We start from the raw sequence: 23046 nt of genomic DNA on the forward strand, positions 1-23046 counted from the left end.
CCCCAACCCTCCCACCCTCTTCCCCACTCCCCCTTCCCCGGGCTGGCTATCACGGCCGCCAGCCCCCCCCTCCTCTCAACCCCTCCCACCCCTTTGCCCCCCTCTCAACCCTCCCCCCCTCTCCTTGGTGACCCCCCCGAGCCCTCCCTCCCTTTCCCCCCGGGCTGGTGGCCGCGGCCGCCAGCCTCCCCCCCTCCCCTCAACCCGTCCCACCCCCTTGCCCCCCTCTCAACCCTCCCCCCCCCCTCCTTGGTGACCCGCTCGAGCCCTCCCTCCCTTTCCCCCTGGGCTGGCGGCTGTGGCCGCGGCCGCTAGCCCCCTCCCCTCCTCTCAACTCCTCCCACCCCCTTGCCCTCTCAACCCTCCCCCCCCTCCTTCTCGACCCCGTCGAGCCCTCCCCCCTTTCCCACCCACCCTTCGCCAGGCTGGCGGCCGCGGCCGCCAGCCCCCTCCCCTCCTCTCAACCCCTCCCACCCCCTTCACCCCTCCCACCCCCTCCCCGGGTTGGTGGCCGTGGCCGCTAGCACCCTCCCCCTCTCAGTGCTCCCCCTTCGCGACCCCCAGCCCCTCCCACCCCCTTTCCTCCCACCCAACCCCCTCCTCGGGCTGGCGGCGCGGCCGTCAGCCCCCCCCCTCTTCACACTCCCCCCCTTCGCGACCCCCTAGCCCTCCCCCTCCCTCTTTCCCACACCCCCCCTTCCCTCGGGCTGGCGGCCATGGCCGCCAGCCCCCCCCCCCTTCTCAACCCCTCCCACCACCCCCCTCCCCGCCCTCGAGCTGGCGGCCGCGGCCGCTAGCCCCCCCCCTCTCAGCCCCTCCCACCCCCTTTCCTCCCACCCAACCCCCTCCCCGGGCTGGCGGCCGCGGCCGCGAGCCCCCCCCTCCTCTCACCCCCTTTCCTCCCACCCAACCCCTCCCCGGGCTGGCGGCTGCGGCCGCTAGCCCCCCCCCCTCTTCACCCTCCCCCCCCCTTCGCTACCCCCCAGCCCTCCCCCTCCCTCTTCCCCACACCCCCCCTTCCCCCGGGCTGGCGGCCGCGGCCGCCAGCCCCTCCCCTCTCAACACCTCCCACCACCCCCCACCCACCCCCCTCCTTCACGCTTTCCCACCCCCCCTTGCCCCCCCTTTCCCACCCCCCCTCCTCTCACCCCCTTTCTTCCCACCCAACCCCTCCCCGGGCTGGCGGTCGCGGCCGCCAGCCCCCTCCCCTCTTCACCCTCCCCCCCCTTCGCTACCCCCCAGCTCTCCCCCTCCCTCTTCCCCACACCCCCCCTTCCCCCGGGCTGGCGGCCGCAGCCGCCAGCCCCCCCCCTCAACACCTCCCACCACCCCCCACCCACCCCCCTCCCCGCCCCCCCTCTCAACCGCTCCCACCGAACCCCCTCCCCGCCCCCGAGCTGGCGGCCGTGGCCGCCAGCCCCCCCTCGCACCCGCTTCGCTCCTCCTACTCCTCTTAGCCCTCCCACCCAACCCCCTCCCCGCTCCCGAGCTGGCGGCGCGGCCGCCAGCCCCCCCTCCCACCCGGTTCCCAGCCCTCCCTCCCACCTGCCGCGCCAGCCCCCCCTCCCACCTGCTTCCCTCCCACCCACCTCCCTCTTTGCCCCGAGCTGGCGGCTGCTGCCGCCAGCCCCCTTCCTCCCCTCCAGGCCGCCAGTGCCCCCTTCCCCCTCCCCCCTTCCTTCCATGGGAGACACAGTCTCCCTTCCCCCCCTCCCTCCTCCTTTCCTTCCTCTACTCAGTCCCACCCTCTGCCTCCCTTCCTCCTCCTTTCCCTCCATCCTCTTCTTCTCCTCCCTTGAACCTTTCTCTCTCTAGTTCCTCTCTCTTCAAATTTTAAAAAAGAGACTAGAAAAAAAAGTTTGCAAGTACCTGGAAAAAGTTTGTAAGTTTGCTCTTTCTTGCTTTCTTGCTCTTCCTTCCTTGCTCTCTTGATCGTCCTTGCTTTCTTGCTTTCTTGCTTCAGTGAATGAAATGAGGAGAGAATGAATGAAGAAGGAAGACTATATATAAGAAAAATTAGGTTTTCCTCCTCCTCTCCTATTGGCTTTCCATTCCTCCCCTCTCTCCTATTGGCTTTTCATTTATCTCCTCTCCCATTGGCTCCCATTACTCCCCCTGTCCTATTGGACCCCCATCCCTCATCCATTAGCCCTCCTCCCATCCATCCATTTCTTCTTTCTCCCCATTGCCACCACTCCCATCCCACATTTCCACCACGTCCCATACTCCTCCCATTTCCCAAAATCCCATATTTCCCCATCTCACCCTCCTCTTTTTCATCCCCTATTAACTCCCTCACTCATTTCACTCCCTTATTAGCCTACTCCCCTATTACCTTCCCCTCTCCCATTCCATTCTTCCCTCCCCACTCTCACTTCCACTTCCCATTACTCACTTGCCATTTGAAAACTATTAATATATTATTATACTATTTTTTATACTTATTATCATACACCCTTATTACTTCCCTATCCTATTTCACTTCTCCCTCCTCATTCCCACTTCCACTTCCCATTACTCACTTGCTATACACATTTGCAAACTATTAATATATTATTATATGATTTTTTATACTATTTGTAAACTTACATATGGGCAAAATCACAGGTGTCAAATCGATCCTATTGTGGTCATACAACAACTGTGCTTTTATTCAAGGGCATATTTATCCTCATCAACAAGCTTATTTACTCAAGGTATGAAGTGCATAATTTGTGCACTAGGTGTTTACTTTGTGTCAAAATTGTTTGCCACACACACACACATACATATACCGAGAATTTTCTAATATTATCGCATCTACATTTCTCCGATGGGCACAAAACTTTGTACACTCCTCAACCTAGGTCTTATTGACTTGCATACAAAGTGGTGCACCCATCTCATAAGTACTTGTTCGGATAACACACCTCCAAACGTATTTTATGACGATTGTGCATAACACTAGCAACAAAATGGTGTATCATGTGAGACCGACTATGCAAAGCATATCCAATGGACACAAGACTTTACACGTCCCTCAACCTAGGCAGTATTGACTTGTGTGCAAAGTGGCATCCCCATCCGATAAGTACTTGTTTGAAAAATACAGCTACGATCATGTTTTTTGACGATTGTGCATGACACTAAGGCAACAACGGTGTTTTATGCTTGATCGACAATGCAAAGCATATCTGATGGGCACAATACTTTGCACACACCTTCAACTAGGTAGAATCGACTTACATGCAAAGTGGCATGCCCATCCCATAAGTGCTTGATCGTATAACATACCTAGCAGCGTGTTTTTTGACGGATGTGCATGACACTAGAGTAAAAATAGTATTTAATGCTCGATCGACCATGCAAAGGATACACAAAACTTTTCATACGCCTCAACCTAGGTGGTATTGAAATGTTCTCAATGAGGCACACCCATCCGATAAGTACTTGGTCAGATAACACACCTAATGGCGTGTTTCTTTGCGGATGTGCATATCATTAGGGAAAAAATGGTGTATAATGCGTGATCGACCATGCAAATCATATCCGATGGTGACAATACTTTGCACGCACCTCAACGTAGTTAAAACGGACTTGCGTGCAAAGTGGAGCCCCCATCTGATAAGTACTTATTTGAATAACACACCTATGGCCGTGTTTTTATATGGTTGTTCATCGTGGAATTGACTTACATGTAAAGTGGCATTCCCATCACATAAGTGCTTGATCGGATAACACACCTAGCAACGTGTTTTTTTACGGATGTGCATGGCACTAAGGCGAAAATGGTATTTAATGCTCCATCGACCATGCAAAGCATATCCGATGGGCATAATACTTTTCCTATACCTCAACCTAGGTGGTATTACAATGTTGTCAAAGAGGCACACCCATCCAATAAGTACTTGGTCAGATAACATACCCAAGGGCGTGTTTTTTTGCGGATGTGCATACCACCAAGGAAAAAACGGTGTATAATGCGTGATCGACCATGCAAATCATATCCAAAGGTGACAATACTTTGCACACACCTCAACCTAGTTGAAAAGGACTTGCGTGCAAAGTGGATCCCCCATCTGATAAGTACTAGCTTGAATAACACATCTAGGACTGCGTTTTTTGACGAATGTGCATGACACTAAGACAAAAATGATGTTTTATGCTTGATCGACAATGCAAAGCATATCCGATGGACACAATACTTTGCACACACCTTCAACTAGGTAGAATCGACTTACATGCAAAGTGGCACGCCCATCCCATAAGTGCTTGATCGGATAACATACCTAGCAGCATGTTTTCTGACGGATGTGCATGACACTAGAGCAAAAATAGAATTTAATGCTCGATCGACCATGCAAAGGATATCCAATGGGCATAAAACTTTTCGTACGCCTTAACCTAGGTGGTATTGAAATGTTCTCAATGAGGCACACCCATTCGGTAAGTACTTGGTCAGATAACACACCTAATGGCGTGTTTTTTTACGAATGTGCATATCATTAGGAAAAAAATGGTGTATAATGCGTGATCGACCATGCAAATCATATCTGATGGTGACAATACTTTGCACGCACCTCAATGTTGTTAAAACGGACTTGTGTACAAAGTGGAGCCCCCATCTGATAAGTACTTATTTGAATAACACACCTATGGCCGTGTTTTTATATGGTTGTGCATGACACTAAGGCAAAAACGGTGTGTTATGCTTGATCGACAATGCAAAGCATATCCGATGGGCACAATACTTTGCACACACCTTCAACTAGATGGAATTGACTTACATGCAAAGTGGAACGCCCATCGCATAAGTGCTTGATCAGATAACACACCTAGCAGTGTGTTTTTTTACGGATGTGCATGGCACTAAGGCAAAAATGGTATTTAATGCTCGATCAACCATGCAAAGCATATCCGATGGGCACGATACTTTGCACACACCTTGAAATAGGTGGAATTGACTTACATGCAAAGTGGCATTCCCATCGCATAAGTGCTTGATCGGATAACACACCTAGCAGCGTGTTTTTTAACGGATGTGCATGGCACTAAGGCGCAAATGGTATTTAATGCTCGATCGACCATGCAAAGCATATCCGATGGACACGATACTTTGCACACACCTTAAACCAGGTGGAATTGACTTACATGCAAAGTGGCACGCCCATCACATAAGTGCTTGACCGGATAACACACCTAGCAGCGTGTTTTTTTACGGATGTGCATGGCACTAAGGCAAAAATGGTATTAAATGCTCGATCGACCATGCAAAGCATATCCGATGGGCATGATACTTTGCACACACCTTTAACTAGGTGGAATAGACTTACATGCAAAGTGGCACGCGCATCCCATAAGTGCTTGATCGGATAACATACCTAGCAGCGTGTTTTTTGACGGATGTGTATGACACTAGAGTAAAAAAAGTATTTAATGCTCGATCGACCATGCAAATGATATCCAATGGGCACAAAACTTTTCGTACACCTCAACCTAGGTGGTATTGAAATGTTCTCAATGAGGCACACCCATCCGATAAGTACTTGGTCAGATAACACACCTTATGGCGTGTTTTTTTGCGGATGTGCATATCATTAGGGAAAAAATGGTGTATAATGCGTGATCGACCATGCAAATCATATCCGATGGTGACAATACGTTGCATGCACCTCAACATAGTTGAAACAAACTTGCGTGCAAAGTGGATCCCCCATCTAATAAGTACTTATTTGAATAACACACCTATGGCCGTGTTTTTATATGGTTGTGCATGACACTAAGGCAGAAACGGTGTGTGATGCTTGATCGACAATGCAAAGCATATCCAATGAACACAATACTTTGCACACCCCTTCAGCTAGGTGTAATTGACTTAGATGCAAAGTGGCACGCCCATCGCATAAGTGCTTGATCAGATAACACACCTAGCAGCGTGTTTTTTTACGGATGTGCATGGCACTAAGGCAAAAATGGTATTTAATGCTCGATCAACCATGCAAAGCATATCGGATGGGCATGATACTTTGCAAACACCTTCAACTAGGTGTAATTGACTTACATACAAAGTGGAATTCCCATCGCATAAGTTCTTGATCGGATAACACACCTAGCAGCATGTTTTTTTACGGATGTGCATGGCACTAAGGCAAAAATGGTATTTAATGCTCCATTGACCATGCAAAGCATATCCGATGGGCATAATAATTTTCTTATACCTCAACCTAGGTAGTATTAAAATGTTGTCAAAGAGGCACGCCCATCCGATAAGTACTTGGTCAGATAACATACCTAAGGGCGTGTTTTTTTGTGGATGTGCATACCACTAGGGGAAAAACGGTGTATAATGCGTGATCGACCATGCAAATCATATCCGATGGTGACAATACTTTGCACACACCTCAACCTAGTTGAAACAAACTTACGTGCAAACTAGAGCCCCCATCCGATAAGTACTAGTTTGAATAACACATCTAGGACTGCGTTTTTTGACGAATGTGCATGACACTAAGATAAAAACGGTGTTTTATGCTTGATCGACAATGCAAAGCATATCCGATGGGCACAATACTTTGCACACACCTTCAACTAGGTATAATCGACTTACATGCAAAGTGGCACGCCCATCCCATAAGTGCTTGATCGGATAACATACCTAGCAGCGTGTTTTTTGACGGATGTGCATGACACTAGAGCAAAAATAGAATTTAATGCTCGATCGACCATGCAAAGGATATCCGATGGGCATAAAACTTTTCGTACACCTTAACCTAGGTGGCATTGAAATGTTCTCAATGAGGCACACCCATTCGATAAGTACTTGGTCAGATAACACACCTAGTGGCGTGTTTTTTTGCGGATGTGCATATCATTAGGAAAAAAATGGTGTATAATGCGTGATCGACCACGCAAATCATATCCGATGGTGACAATACTTTGCACGCACCTCAATGTAGTTAAAAGGCACTTGAGTGCAAAGTGGATCCCCCATCTGATAAGTACTTATTTGAATAACACACCTATGGCTGTGTTTTTATATGGTTGTGCATGACACTAAGGCAAAAACGGTGTGTTATGCTTGATCGACAATGCAAAGCATATCCGATGGGCACAATACTTTGCACACACCTTCAACTAGGTGGAATTGACTTACATGCAAAGTGGCACGCCCATCGCATAAGTGCTTGATTAGATAACACACCTAGCAGCGTGTTTTTTTACGGATGTGCATGGCACTAAGGCAAAAATGGTATTTAATGCTCGATCAACCATGCAAAGCATATCCGATGGGCACGATACTTTGCACACACCTTCAAATAGGTGGAATTGACTTACATTCAAAGTGGCATTCCCATCGCATAAGTGCTTGATCGGATAACACACCTAGCAGCGTGTTTTTTACGGATGTGCATGGCACTAAGGTGCAAATGGTATTTAATGCTCGATCGACCATGCAAAGCATATCCGATGGGCACTATACTTTGCACACACCTTAAACCAGGTGGAATTGACTTACATGCAAAGTGGCACGCCTATCACATAAGTGCTTGACCGGAAAACACACCTAGCAGCGTGTTTTTTTACGGATGTGCATGGCACTAAGGCAAAAATGGTATTTAATGCTCGATCGACCATGCAAAGCATATCCGATGGGCATGATACTTTGCACAGACCTTCAACTAGGTGAAATAGATTTATATGCAAAGTGGCACGCCCATCCCATAAGTGCTTGATCGGATAACATACCTAGCAGCGTGTTTTTTGACGGATGTGCATGACACTAGAGTGAAAAAAGTATTTAATGCTCGATCGACCATGCAAATGATATCCGATGGGCACAAAACTTTTCATATACCTCAAACTAGGTAGTATTGAAATGTTATCAATGAGGCACACCCATCCGATAAGTACTTGGTCAGTTAACACACCTAATGGCATGTTTTTTTGCGGATGTGCATATCATTAGGAAAAAAATGGTGTATAATGCGTGATCGACCATGCAAATCATATCCGATGGTGACAATATGTTGCATGCACCTCAACGTAGTTGAAACAAACTTGCGTGCAAAGTGGATCCCCCATCTGATAAGTACTTATTTGAATAACACACCTATGGCCGTGTTTTTATATGGTTGTGCATGACACTAAGGCAAAAACGGTGTGTTATGCTTGATCGACAATGCAAAGCATATCCAATGAACACAATAATTTGCACACACCTTCAACTAGGTGTAATTGACTTACATGCAAAGTGGCACGCCCATCGCATAAGTGCTTGATTAGATAACACACCTAGCAGCGTGTTTTTTTACGGATGTGCATGGCACTAAGGCAAAAATGGTATTTAATGCTCGATCAACCATGCAAGGCATATCGGATGGGCACGATACTTTGCACACACCTTCAACTAGGTGTAATTGAATTACATGCAAAGTGGCATTCCCATCGCATAAGTTCTTGATCGGATAACACACCTAGCAGCGTGTTTTTTTACGGATGTGCATGGCACTAAGGCGCGATCGACCATGCAAAGCATATCCGATGGGCATAATACTTTTCCTATACCTCAACCTAGGTGGTATTAAAATGTTGTCAAAGAGGCACACCCATCCGATAACTACTTGATTAGATAACATACCTAAGGGCGTGTTTTTTTGCGGATGTGCATACCACTAGGGAAAAAACGGTGTATAATGCGTGATCGACCATGCAAATCATATCCGATGGTGACAATACTTTGCACACACCTCAACCTAGTTGAAAGAGACTTGCGTGCAAACTGGAGCCCCATCCGATAAGCACTAGTTTGAATAACACATCTAGGATTGCGTTTTTTGACGAATGTGCATGACACTAAGACAAAAACGGTGTTTTATGCTTGATCGACAATGCAAAGCATATCCGATGGGCACAATACTTTGCACACACCTTCAAATAGGTAGAATCAACTTACGTGCAAAGTGGCACACCCATCCCATAAGTGCTTGATCGGATAACATACCTAGCAGCGTGTTTTTTGACGGATGTGCATGACACTAGAGTAAAAATAGTATTTAATGCTTGATTGACCATGCAAAGGATATCCGATGGGCACAAAACTTTTTGTACGCCTCAAACTAGGTGGTATTGAAATGTTCTCAATGAGGCACATCGATCTGATAAGTACTTGGTCAGATAACATACCTAATGGCGTGTTTTTTTGTGAATGTGCATATCATTAGGGAAAAAATGGTGTATAATGCATGATCGACCATGCAAATCATATCCAATGGTGACAATACTTTGCACGCACCTCAATGTAGTTAAAACGGACTTGCGTGCAAAGTGGAGCCCCCATCTGATAAGTACTTATTTAAATAACACACCTATGGCCGTGTTTTTATATGGTTGTGCATGACAGTAAGGCATAAACAGTGTGTTATGCTTGATCGACAATGCAAAGCATATTGGATGGGCACAATACTTTGCACACACCTTCAACCAGGTGGAATTGACTTACATGCAAAGTGGCATTCCCATCGCATAAGTACTTGATCGGATAACACACCTAGCAGCGTGTTTTTTTTACGGATGTGCATGACATGAGCAAAAATAGTATTTAATGCTCGATGGACCATGCAAAGCATATCCGATGGGCACAACACTTTTTGTACACCTCAACTAGGTGGAATTGACTTACATGCAAAGTGGCACCCGCATCCCATTAGTGCTTGATTGGATAACATACCTAGTAGGCTCATGTTTTTTTACGGATGTGCATGACACTAGAGCAAAAATAGTATTTAATGCTTGATTGACCATGCAAAGGATAACTTGGCATGTCCATCTGATGAGTACTTGATCGGATAACTTCTCCCATCAATAAATTAAGTACTAATTAAAAATTATAATAAATGAGTAGATTATTAAAAAGAGACTAATATTTATGTAATTGTTGCTACTGCAGCTTGCTAGCTTGCTTGCGAAGGACTCTCACAAAGGAGATGGCTATAGATTTTGTTCCAGGGATGGATGTGATTTTATGTAGCAAAAGAGAAGTAGTTGCATTTGCTACAATCCATGACAGTGATCCCAATTCACTTTGCCACTTTCGAAGACTTGGCGAAGATAAGGTGGCAGTTACTGTATCAAAGATTCTTAGCGCACATGTTGAGCTAAAGTATAAATGTGGAGATATGGAAACACTTGGAGATGTTATGCCCTACAATACATCCAACAAATCATTTATAGCATGGGACAAAGATGAGACTTATGCAATAGAGATTATCAAGAATACAAAGTGCACCACCTTAGATTTTACTATAGGGGACATTTTACAAATGAGATCATTTGCAAATAAGATTGTAGCAGAAGGTGAAGTATTGGGATTTGAACAAGTGGAGCAATGGTCATTTGCACAGATAAGGATTCTAAAAGTCACTGATGATGGTATGGTTGATAACATAACATCCTTATGTGATCCCTACTATGAGGTAGGCAAGAATATGAGATGGAGCATGCAATTTTCAAACATGAGAAAGAGGCACGTGGTTTTCAATGATAAAGACAATGTATACTACAATATCAAAGGACCTAAAAAGCGTGCCCATGTGCCAGGCTCTATCACTTCAAATGTGGATGATTTCAATATACTCAATTATAGAAGTGACATCTTATCTGGAGTGGATGAGTTCATTGGTTCCAAGAAACAAAATGATTTTAGAAGCGAAGCCTTATCTGGGGTGGATGAATTCTTGCACAGTGAGAAGGGCAAAGGTTTCAATAGCGATGTCTTGTCAAGTGTGGATGAGTTCATGCATATTAACAAACCTGGTGTCAATCAAGGTTGTGGATTTGTGAAAGCCATGCAAGATGTCCCAATGAGTGATGTTCTCTCAGGAGTGGAAGAGTTTCAAGGTTCTCAATACTCTCATAGAATATTGAATTCATTGAATGGTCCTAAGAGTATGTTAAAAACGAGGATGAGATCAACGGAGGATTATTCAGTATTTAACTTTGATTGTGATATGAACAAGGATGCAACGACCAATCAGGGATGCTTGGTTACAAACAAATGTGAGGAGAAGAAGTGCATAAATACAGATAACAACGTGCACGAGGAACGAAAACGGTCATACATATGCATGAAGAGAAAGAGAATCCAGGCAGATCCACAAAAGCAACCAAAGAGGAAGAGAGTAATGAAGGAGGAGAACATGTTAAATGCATTGGGATATCTATGTTGCAAGCGAAGATGTATGCGCTTCATTGATCTTGCAGACATTAGGGAATGTAGAGGACACGTGTGGCAAAGAAGGGGAAGCAAAAGAAATGAATACCTTCTCACAAGTCTCTCTTGCTTTCTTCAGAATGGCAATAAAAGGTGAGTAAAAGGCTAAGTTCAAGACAAAAGGTAAAACCTCTCGTAAATGGAAAAAGGATTTGCAATAAGGCATATCGCAATATTACTGGATTATCCCATGGTACATATTGGGATTTAGTCACCAAGGCAAAGGGCGGCAACAAATTTAGCATTCACGGTAATAGAGGAAGGTCCAAATCAAGAATCTCAACTGTCAGGGCAGCAGCAATTTTGCAAGACTTCATACATGAAAATGCTTTGCCTCAACCCCATATATCTACCAAAAGCCCTAACGGTGACGCGATCACTAAAATGCACCTTCCAATGGGCTTGACAAAGCTCGAAGTATTTGACTCTATTGCAGAAAAGCAAAGGCAAAGAGGGGATGCCGTAGCTTCTTCTCATACTTTGTATACTCTTTGGAAGAAGAACTTTGGATATGTTAAAATCCCAAGGAGGCAAAAAATGTCAAAGTGCAATGTCTGTGATGATTTAAAGCGAGCGATTGAGAGTGCAACATGTCCAAATCAAAGGGAATCATACAAAAAAAACCGAAAATCTCATCATGACCTTATTCGACATTCCAGACAAAAATATGCATTTTGGAAGGAGCAAGCTATTTCGCATCCTGATGACTACATGTGCCTTATTGTAGATGGCATGGATCAGAATACAACAACATTGCCTCGTTTTGTTGCCACTCCACCTAAATTACAAGGAAAGCACTTTCTAAAGACACATCTATGTGGAGTGTTAGTGCATGGAATTAAGTTCTTTGCAGATATATGGATTGATTCCTTGCATCTACATGATAGCAATCAAGTTGTAACATCTATTATGAAGGCAATTCGCAATGTACATGCAGAAAAAGGTCGCCTGCCACCGACTTTGAGAATACAAGCTGATAATTGCTGGCGAGAAAATAAGAATGTACTCATGTTTGCATTCTGCTCCATGCTAGTTGCTCATCGAATCTTCAATGAGGTCGAATGTGGATTTTTGTATGTTGGGCATACACATGAGGATATCGATCAAGTTTTTAGCACAATCTCAAGGGAGCTTAAATGCAAGGATGTGGAGACAATAGATGACTTGGTAAGAAGATGTGGCAGGCAAGTTGGTGGTCGTAAGGAAAGTACAGTATGTGAAAGGCTCGAAAGAATGTATGATTGGAAGAGCTTCATTCTACCTTTCATACAAACGGGTGGTGATGCATTGACAGGTCATACCAATCCACACTACTTTCGTTTTTTTTTTAAAGATGAAAAACCCGTAATGCAATGGCAACAGTATTCTCATGATACAAAATGGGAACCTGAAGAACCTTACAGTCTCTTAACTTCAGTTCCCAGCAAGGAAAGGTATCCAACATGGGCTCCTATACAAGAATTTAATGAGAGGTCTAATTGTGAAATAGATGGATTAAAAGCATTTATTACATACAAAGAGGAAATGCTCCGGAGATATCCTGATTCAAAGCTTGGAGAGAACACACTACCACTGTAATTAACAAGACACGAAATTTAATAAAGGACCTTGAGAGAATGCGAGGCTCAAAGGATGTCAAGGAAGAATGCAATATGTTTTGGCCAAATGTTCATAACGATTTGCGCCCAGCTCCAATCTTTGAAAATGAATTTGTATCATTACTCCCACGTCCATATTGTGGACTGAAGAAGAGAGAGTTTATGCCACAAGTAGATATAGAGGTCGATTGTTTTGTTGTGGTTCTCGGCCATCGGATGATGAATATGAGAATGTGAAGTTTTGGGTTGCAAAAGTAGTTGATGTGCAAAGAGATGACCAAGGGAGAGCTACAACATTTACAGCGGTATGGTATGAGCCAAAGGGTAGGAAGGAGAATATGGATAACAATACATTATATACTAATTGTAGAATGAAGGAGTGGGTCCCAAATGATGAAGCGGTCTCTCAAGTTTCGACGGAGACAATCATAGTGTCTTGGCATTCAAGGGCAAAGAAATCAAAGAAGCACATGATGGGATATGAGGTAGAAGGAAAAATAAAAATACCACAGCAAACTATTTTGCATATACACGAATTTTTAAGGATGCTCGCCATGGAGGAAGTAGAAGGAGATAGCGCAAATGAAGAATGTCCATGATTAAAGCTTTGTATTGAAGTCCATTGAAGGATTTTATTTGGGTACTAGGCAAGGAGCCAATCCAAGACAATTATAATCAGAGTCATCACCTCCTATGTCAAATGAGAGTCAAAATATGCACTGGATGTCACTCAAGGGTCAAGGCTTGCCAAGACAATAGGGAGTTAATGCAGATGGCACCTGGCAAGGGACTATCACATTGAGAAATAAGACAATGGGGAGTCAATGCACCCAAGGGGCAAGGCTTGGCAAGATAACTTGTGGGAGTTAATGCAGATGGCACCTGTATTTTGCATTGGATGTCACCCAAGGGTCAAGGCTTGGCAAGACAACATGGAGTTAATGCAGATGGCACCTGGCAAGGGACTATCCCATTGAGCAATAAGACAATGGGGAGTCAATGCACCCAAGGGGCAAGGCTTGGCAAGACAAGCCTAGGTCAAATTATGCAGATCATGGCAACTGGCAAGGGACTGTCGTGACATTGAGCAATAAGACAATGGGGTGTCAAATTATGCAGATGGCACGAATTGAGGCTCTTTAAGAGCAACAATTTAAATTGTAAACATATGTTCAATCTATATTATTTTGGATATAAAGACTCTAGCTAAGAGCAACGTCTCTCAATGTAATCATATACATAAAGCTATAATTGCTATTATCCCTCTTTGGATCAATACAAAACTTGGGTCTTATGGCATCATGCCTTCTTTCTATTTATTAAAAGTTTTGTTAAATTTTGTGCATATTGCCGAGTGACAATGTTATTTTCATGAAATATTTAAGTCTCCTTTCATGGATTTATAAATTTATCACGTCAACGAAAAACGTCAAGGAAAAATATTAAAAATAATTAAATTAACAAATAACTTAGATATAGCTAGAATTTCTAATATAGGATTATTTCAAATTCTTGCATGTTGGTGCAAAAGTATAGATTGAGAAAACAATATTTTTATGTGAATATGATAGAGCCACAAAGTGAACTTTTGATTTGGGAAGGAAAAACGTCAAGGAAAAATATTAAAAATAATTAAATTAACAAATAACTTAGATATAGCTAGAATTTCTAATATAGGATTATTTCAAATTCTTGCATGTTGGTGCAAAAGTATAGATTGAAAAAATAATATTTTTATGTGAACATGAAAGTGCCACAAAGTGAACTTTTGATTTGGGAAGAAACTTTTTAGAAAGTAAAATTTTGATTTGGAAAGAATATTTTCATAAAGTTTTCATTTGGGAAGGATTTTTGGGCTTCGTCCAAAAACAACACAAAAAGTCCAAAATTAATGAAGTAGGTGTTAAACTTGCAAATGGGTGAAATGCAAGTGAGAGAACTAGGAGGCAAAGTAGGAACACAAGCAACAAAGCCCATTTAGGCAAGAAAGATGCCACGGGGTGCCTATTGCCATGGATGGGAAGTGTAAGCAAGAGAACTCAGGGGAAAAATAGTCCCAATCCTAGACTGGAGAAAGCACATTTGAATCTTTGATTCGCACAAGTGGGAAAACTAGTTTAGGAGGGAAATCATATTTGAGTTTGTTATCTTTTTTGAAAATTACTCCTTGTCAAGTGTATACAGTTGTACATCCGTAAAGTTTTGTTTCTTTCTCTTATTATGTGAAAATACTTTGTTATTTCTTTATTTTCCCAACGTTATGTTGGCCCTCTTGTGATTGGTGGAGTGGGATTTTTAATTTTGGCCAAAAGGCCCCAAAATGAGTTTCATTTTTTTCTAATGATAGGCACGCACATAGTGACAAAGATAATATTCTTTTGATTAATGTGCTATATCTGTTGGTTAGTTTATGGATGGTATGAGCTGTTCAATTCAAGGGTAGTTCCAAACATCATAAACAATGTGCACAAGAATGCTCCCGTGAACCTCCCATCTTGATCTGAGTTAATTTTTCTTGGCAAATCGTAGTTCTTGACCATGCTTTTGAAGAATAGCCATGTTGTTGTGGGTGCATCACATATATGGGAGCAATATAGGGAATGAAATGTGCATTTTTTATCAACTTGCACACGACCATTCCGGCATGACATTCAGATGGTGGATCAAGATATGCTTTCCCATGGTCTTTCTAGAATTGGTAGAGGCTCCAATAATCCAGCTGTCTTCTTATCTTTCTAGCTTTGTCCTGTGCACAAATTACATTAGTCCTCACGTGCATGTTGCGATCATGTTCCGTGAGAGTTTCTATTAAGTAGGCTTAGTGTTGTCTCGATGCCTGGGGTGAACTAACCAATCCATATCACGTTGCTCTCGCAGGAGCCTCTTCTTCACAATAACTGTGGCTAGAATGTAGATCCACTTTTGCTTGTCCACTTCTGCTTAAAGAAAATAAGACCATCGTCCTCTCTCCCTCAATTCTTCGTATCCCTCTCCTCTTCCCTCAACTCTCCTTCCCCCTCCCTCTCACTCAAGGTGGTAAGAACTTTCTAGATTTCGACGCCTCTGGAATTCCACGAATTTGATTAATTCTTTCACCTTTGCATAGAGCTTAGGTTAATTGGCCATCCCGCTCTTATGCCTCCCCTATGCCCAAACTAATTAATTAATAGGATAAAAAATTCTCGCTGAGGGGCCCTATTCACCCCAAATCGATTGGATCTTTTTAGCAAACCTCCACATTTACATTTTGCAAATAGATTTATCTTCACCCAAAGCCATAGTTTTGCATAATAAACCCAAGTAATTGCTATTTCTAAATCTACATGGTTGCCCAAAACTAAACCCAATGAACGTATCCACGTGCCCACTACTCTACGCCCTCTAGTTTCTATTTGCCCTAATTGATTGGACCTTTTTGGCAAATCCCCACATTTACATTTTGCAAATAGATGTATCATCCAAAGCCACACTATTGCACAATAAACTCAAGGAATTGCTACATTTAAATCTACATGGTTGCCCAAAAGTACACCCACTGAACAATCAATTGAACTTGGCAACCCCTCATATTTGCCCTTTTTCAAGCACGTATATCTTCATACAAACCCATAGGTTTGTACACTAATCATCTTTTCTATTTCATGGTACGTTGCCCAATACTGAACACATATTTGCCCTTCAAACACATGGATCTTCACACAAATTCATAGTTTTGCACACTAATAATGTTTTCTATTTGCATGGTACATTGCCCAACACTAAGCACATATGGTTTCCCAAAAGTATATGGGTATGGTTGCTACAAAAGCAAACCTACATGGTTGTGCCATGTGATTGCCCAAAAGCAAACTTTATGGGAACCAAAATTAAGTATTACTCAAGTGATACTTTGTGGCCTCCCTTTAGGTAGCCTTAGTGAAGGTTCAACTTTGAGATGCTAAAAATAATTTCTAGCATTTTCAAGACCCGTGATTAGTTGGTGTGTTACTTTAGAGCATGTGTTTCAAATTTGGGTGTGCTTTTTGGCATGCCTCTAATGTGTAGGCCTTAATAATCATTTGGCCTCCAAAGAGAAAAATCAACTATTTAGCTATTTTTATGTTCACTTTTTTTTTGGAATACATTGATTGGAAGAGTATATAAGAATTCTATTTAGAATTCTCTTCCTTCTTCATCCCTTTAAATCTTCCACGTTTTTCTCCCCCCTTTTTCTCTCTCTTCTTCTCCTTCTCCTTCTCCTTCTCTCTCTCTTAGCTTGCAATTCGTCCCCTTTTCCACTCACCATCTAGGGCAAGCCACATGAATGACTTGGAAAATTCTGAAAAGAAATCATTAAGCAAGCACTCCCTCCTATGAGGAGTGCTTACAAAAAGAAACATCGATGACTTTACGTTTAACGTTTTCGTGGATATCACGGACTAGATGATCACGTTCAGTCAAAGCGTATGTCATGCGTGAGCTCAGGTTGGAGCTTCGAGGGCCGAGGCGTTCTTGTTGGGATCTGCAGAACCGTAATCTCCAGGTTGCCAATTAAAAAATCACTTGGGCTACCCACCTGCAAGTCCCTCAGAAGCTTCCGCCATTCCCCAACGGTACGATTTTGACGCCATTCTAGACTATCTACGGTCGGCCTCGTCTTTGCACACCAGTGCTTCACATTTTGGAAGTCAGGAATGCTTAGGAGTTGTTCTGATTATCAAAGACTACTCCCTCACGCAAATCAGTGATAGATGGTACAAGTAGTCGCGGCCTGTGCTGTTGTACTGTCGCTCAACTCTATTCGATCTGAATTGAGCTAGTCGAGTTTGAAAGCCCAGAATCTCCTGCTTTCCCGATTTCTCTGAAGTAGACAGGCAATGGAGTCGGATCCTCGAGTGATTTTGCTGGAAAAGTCCGTGGTAGTGCCGGTCACGCCCACTCAGAAAGGGCATATGTTTCTCCCGAGTCTCGATATTGTCTGGCAGGACATACACTACAACCGGAGAGTTATATTTTACAAGACCAGCTTTCAAGGTCTGTCAAACGCAATTGATACTTTGAAAACAAGCCTGTCGCATGTGCTTGTCCATTACTATCCCTGGGCGGGAAGATTGGCACTAGGAGAGGACAGACGACTGGTGATCGATTGCAACGACCAGGGCGTTGAATTCGTGGAGGCTTCGATCGATTTTCCTTTGAGCTATCTCGAACAAGATGGCTTCCAGATGAAAACGTTTTTCGACAACCTATGCCAGCGCGTGGATCACAAAGGCGAAAGCCTATACAAGAGCCCTTTGCTATCGGTGCAGGTGAGCGAGGCATATATCCGTGAGAACGATTAAGTTGACATAAGGTTTCTTACGGTCTCAAACTGTGCGTAGATGTGTGAATTAGCTAGTCTGAAAGTGTCGATTGTGGATGTGGTCTACACTGGGCCTTTGAGATTTCGAACTGCTTTCGAGCTTGAAGTAGAAGGTATTCGATGTGGAATTTCAGATGGGTGCATGCGTTTCCTGGAATTCTCGATGATTTTTAGCTGCTGAGGAGGACCATTTTAGTTGTTGCTCGTGAGGCTACGTAGAGATGGGAATATGGGACTGTATGCAACCATGTAGAAGAACTGATTGATTGCGGAACTGATTGAATGATGTTGTTGGGCAGGCAACACGATTCTCGGACGGAGGGCTAGCGGTGGCGGTAGCGCAGAGCCATGTGGTGGCGGACGGGCAATCACTGTGGAATTTTATGGTGGCATGGGGGGAGATTGCGAGGGGGGTGGAGCTATCAATGGAGCCACTACACGATAGGAGAAGGTTAGAGCTGAAGAACCCATCAGAGGAGAAGGCGAAACTAGGCTTCAAGGAGATTTTCGAAAGAGCAGAAGAGGAAAGAAACAAGGAGACGGACGCGTCGGAGAAGACGACCGGGAAAGATAACGGCAACGGTGAAGACGATGATCCCTTGGTTCAGGCCCTCTTCCGCATCTCCTCTTCCTCCATCCAACATCTCAAACGCCTCGCTGGTTCCCCCTCTCGCTCCACTTACGAGGTCCTCTGCTCCCACTTCTGGCACCACTTCGTCCTCGCTCGCCTATCTCTGCCCTCGGAGCCCACTTACCTCGCCATCCTTGCCAATTGCCGCTCCCGCCTCTCTCCCCCCCTCCCACCTAGCTACTTCGGCAACGTCATTACGTTTGACCTCGCTTACACTACTGTTGGCACACTCCGCTCCGAGGGAGTCCGTGAGATCGCCCATCGGATCCACGCCGCCATCGAACGATGCGAAGAGAGCAACTTACGAGCATTCATGCATTGGCTTGAGCTACATGACAACCGCGTGGTGCGTGACTTCAAGCCAATGGGCATAACTATGAATGTGGCAAGCTCGCCAAGATTCCCAGTGTACCAAGTGGATTATGGGTGGGGGCGACCAGCTGCTGTTCGCTCTGCCAAGGTTGAGGGCAATGGCGAGATAGTTTTATTTGGTGGCAACCCAGAGGCTCCTGGTGATGTGGAAGTATGCATGTGCTTGGCTTCTAGCACCTTGCAAAGGCTTACTCAAGACCGAGACTTCCTTGCTACATATTGAGATTGATTAATCAAAATGTTCCTTAATAAATACTCAACATGAGTTGACATGAGTTGTCCATGAGGCCATTTTGTCCCACATATTCAACAGCCTATCTTGGATTAATTAGAGAATATTTTCTTATGAAGATGGGCTGGTTCACTATTAAAACCCATACGTAAAGAGTGTGTTCAAGGAATAATATTAACATATAGGTCTTAGAATCCTTTTCCTTGGAGAACTATATAATTTGTGATTTGTGAATTGAAGAGCCTGTCCATATGGACTTTGAAGATTAGAAAACCTACTGCCTAAAAGTTACCTCAAGGTCTTCTTGGCCTGTCCGGGACGAAAGGCTATAGTTAGGAGTGCATTTTATGAAAGATGGGAAATTTTCTATTAGTTACACACTATTATTTGGTACTCTTTACAACTATTTAGTACTATCAAGGATAATATTAGTATTGTTCAGATGTTAAAGCTAACATTTAGCATTGTAACAGACTCTATATGAAGCGAATTTAGCACTTAATCATAGAATCACAATACTAAATACTACATCGGGACTTAATATGTTTATAGTGTAGACCATATTAACTAGTCCTAAGAATAAAGATAGGACAAAATAGTATTGTTTGCTCATTCAAGTCACTTATTATGACTAAATAGAATACTCGTTATGACTAAATAATACTATTTATTGTTAATTAGTAGTGTGTGATGTTTGAAATTGTTTGTATTAGAGAAGGACTTCGAGCATAATAATTCTCTCCTTGCAGTAAACCTGTTACTAGTTCTATTTAGTACTATCTAGTACTATCCCTTGCACTAACCTTGCTACTAGTACTATATAGTACTGTTTAGATATTGTTCTCTTCCTTGCCTTAACTCTTCTATTACTACTATTAGTTCTATTTAATATTATTTTGCAGTATTTTAGTACTATTTAGTACTATGTAGCACTTAGTAACATTTAGCATTGAGTAAGTACTATTTACTGAGTACTATTTAGGACTCAATAATTGAATGGTCAATTGACTTGCATGAGTTCCTTGAACTATAGTTTGGTACCACCAAATCAGTTACATTAAACTTGGCATGTGCTTTCAGTTATTGACTTTGCAGAGAACTTTACTATCGGAAGGAGACGAGTGAGATAAAAAAGCAATCCATCTTTTACATTTCAGAGATGACAAAGAACATGACACACTATTTGTGCAGCATTGCTTTATGCTCCACCATCAATGGTTGGTGTCTAAAGGCTTGAAGTTCGGATGATGTGGAACTTTTTCAAAAGCGGTCATGGCAAGGGAGAACATGATGGGGCTGGTGCAGTCAATAAAGCGTGCACTAACCAGTGAGCAATTGGATGTAAATGGTGCAAAGCTACAAAATGCACACGATGTTGTGGAATGGTTAGCATGGAAGATGGGAGATGATTCTAAACAAAAGCTCTTCATAGAAGTAAGGTTGGTGATGTTGATAGGTCTAAAGCATGGAACTGCCAGACCATTAAAGGAAGTCATTCAACACACTGCATATTGGGTTTTAGTAATATAACAAAGATCCCACACAAGCCTTGTTTAGACATTTGTCATGCTTTTGTTCATTTTGCATGGATGAAACATGGGATAAGTGCACCAATTTATATCATGCAAATCCATGGACCTTGAACAATCAATGGACAGACTGCATCAAACATGGAGAAGGAATCTATAACATATGGGATGGAAGAGACTAGCTGGCTGACATGCTTTAGATGGGTGACCATTTTGCAGTACTACAGTCCCCTACGAACAAAGATAATGAGGATTATTATGTGGTGCTCTACTCAAAATAAAAAATAGTCCTCATAGAGCAAGAGACGGATGGTTGGGGTAATGTCTTCAACATTGGGGATCAAGTGGTTTCTGGAATCTTTTATGCAAAAATCCCAAAATGCAAAAGTAGTTAGGCATTACTAAAAGATGCACCTCCTACTATAAAGCATGCTGATGCAACGTTGGCAATAAAGTTCCAAATGTTGCAAGCAAAGAACAAGGTCAAAGGCCAGAGAATGGTGTACCGTGTATCCCAGGAGGTGCACGAACGAATCTTGGCAAACATTTCTCTATAAAAACTATTGCTGAGCATGTATTTTTGCAATGGCTCTTACATATTTTTATGCATGTTTTGTATTTTTAGCTGCACAAGGCATCTTGTCTTCACAAAAAAAATTTGAAAAGTTAAGTGTGTTTTTTTTCAGTACATTGATTAAATGGGAGTGTTTCCATGCCAAGTGAATATGGGACAAATGCCTTCAAATAAAAAATCATTTTAGTTTAATAATGTGATAATAGATTACAGTTGATGACTTTAGTTCAATTAATATAGACCACATTATTAATAAAGGCACTACTAGGGATTCATCATGATTTGAATAAAACATATATTTAGAATCATACAATTTGAAAATATAATAGTTAGTTTCAAGGGGGGGGGGGGGAGAGAGAGAGAGAGAGAGAGAGAGAGAGAGAGAGAGAGGTGGATGCAATTCTACATAAAACATTTTTTCCAACTAAAAGCTCTTAATCGAGATTCAATTTGAAAATTTATTAAAATATTTCAAAATTTGGGATTTATATAAAAAAACTTAAATTTGATTACTCAAAATTAAAGGGAACCTATGATCTCAACTTTGAGACCTAGCGAAGCGGATCTCTAGCCTGTCGTAGATGGATCATGCTACTCGTATTTAGAATAATCCAAGCGGATGTTAAACGTGTCCATGCAAGGTGATCTTGAATGGGTCCTCTAGTGTTTGGATTGCTGCATGCAATGGCTCCCCTAAATCCTCTCCAGCCCTGTTCTCACTCGTGCCATGCACAGGTTATGACCCTTTGTTTTGCTAGCTCCCCTAAATCTTCTTCAGCCCCACTCTCACTCACCCCGTTATGATCCTTTGCTCTGCTCCCTGTACTCGAGCTACATTTCGTCATCTCTAGTGAAGCATCAAATCGACATCAGATCTGTGGAATACACAGTTGCCAGATGAGAATTATGATCTTGCATGGTTTGAGATCTATCAAAGCTTGACGAAATGTGAGATTGTTAGGGTGCTTTCTGGCAAACTTCATTGTTGTTGGATACTGTTTATTTTAGTTGTGTGTCATCTACATCTTTTGTTGTTGATTGTTGGAATATTTTTTCTCGACATCATGTACGTCAAAAATATGAACATAATGAAGCTCTGTAAGTTACAAATGATTGTTCTTGTAGCTTGGTGCAACTATCTTTCATATCTTGGACATATTTTCCATTGCTACATGCAAGGTCTCCATCGCTCCAATGAAACTAAAATGAAAAAATCATCCTTGTTGCTTAGTTTAAATAAAGAAAACAAACAAATAAAAAAGAAACGACTTATGTTACTAGATAGCTAGCTTGTGAATAGAAACAAGGACTCGCTAAAAATCTCCATGATAGGAATCAAAACTTGTGCACATTCCAACAGCCAAGAGAGCTTGAGGAGCGTGGAGAAGTATGGGGTCAATTTCCCTCAACAAGGAGGGAAATGATGAAAACAATCTTAAAAAAGATGTAGGAAGGGAAAGAAGAGGTAATGGATGCAAAAGAACTGGATTCTGGGAGAATGTTTAGGTGATAGGGTAGGAC

The 23046-nt window shown here is 43.0% G+C and overlaps 1 protein-coding gene across 2 annotated transcripts in view; it reads left to right on the forward strand.

The window, feature by feature from the left end:
- The window catches only part of LOC147899277 (rosmarinate synthase-like), a 51490-nt gene extending 31972 nt beyond the window's left edge, over positions 1-19518 (forward strand). The window contains exons 1-2 of one of the 2 annotated variants that reach the window (XM_087378643.1): positions 17520-18134; positions 18487-19514. In XM_087378643.1, coding sequence (XP_087234769.1) covers positions 17703-18134; positions 18487-19413 — 1359 coding nt within the window. In that variant the 5' untranslated portion in view covers positions 17520-17702 and the 3' untranslated portion in view covers positions 19414-19514. Of the gene's footprint in view, positions 1-17519; positions 18135-18486 lie in introns of those variants that run through there. The other variant, XM_087378642.1, reaches the window with a different exon arrangement.
- Positions 19519-23046: the final 3528 nt, after the last annotated feature.

This window comes from Dipteris shenzhenensis, chromosome 8, assembly GCF_047967505.1.
Source record: "Dipteris shenzhenensis isolate YYH24624 ecotype China chromosome 8, Dip_SZ_1.0, whole genome shotgun sequence".
NCBI lineage: Eukaryota > Viridiplantae > Streptophyta > Polypodiopsida > Gleicheniales > Dipteridaceae > Dipteris > Dipteris shenzhenensis.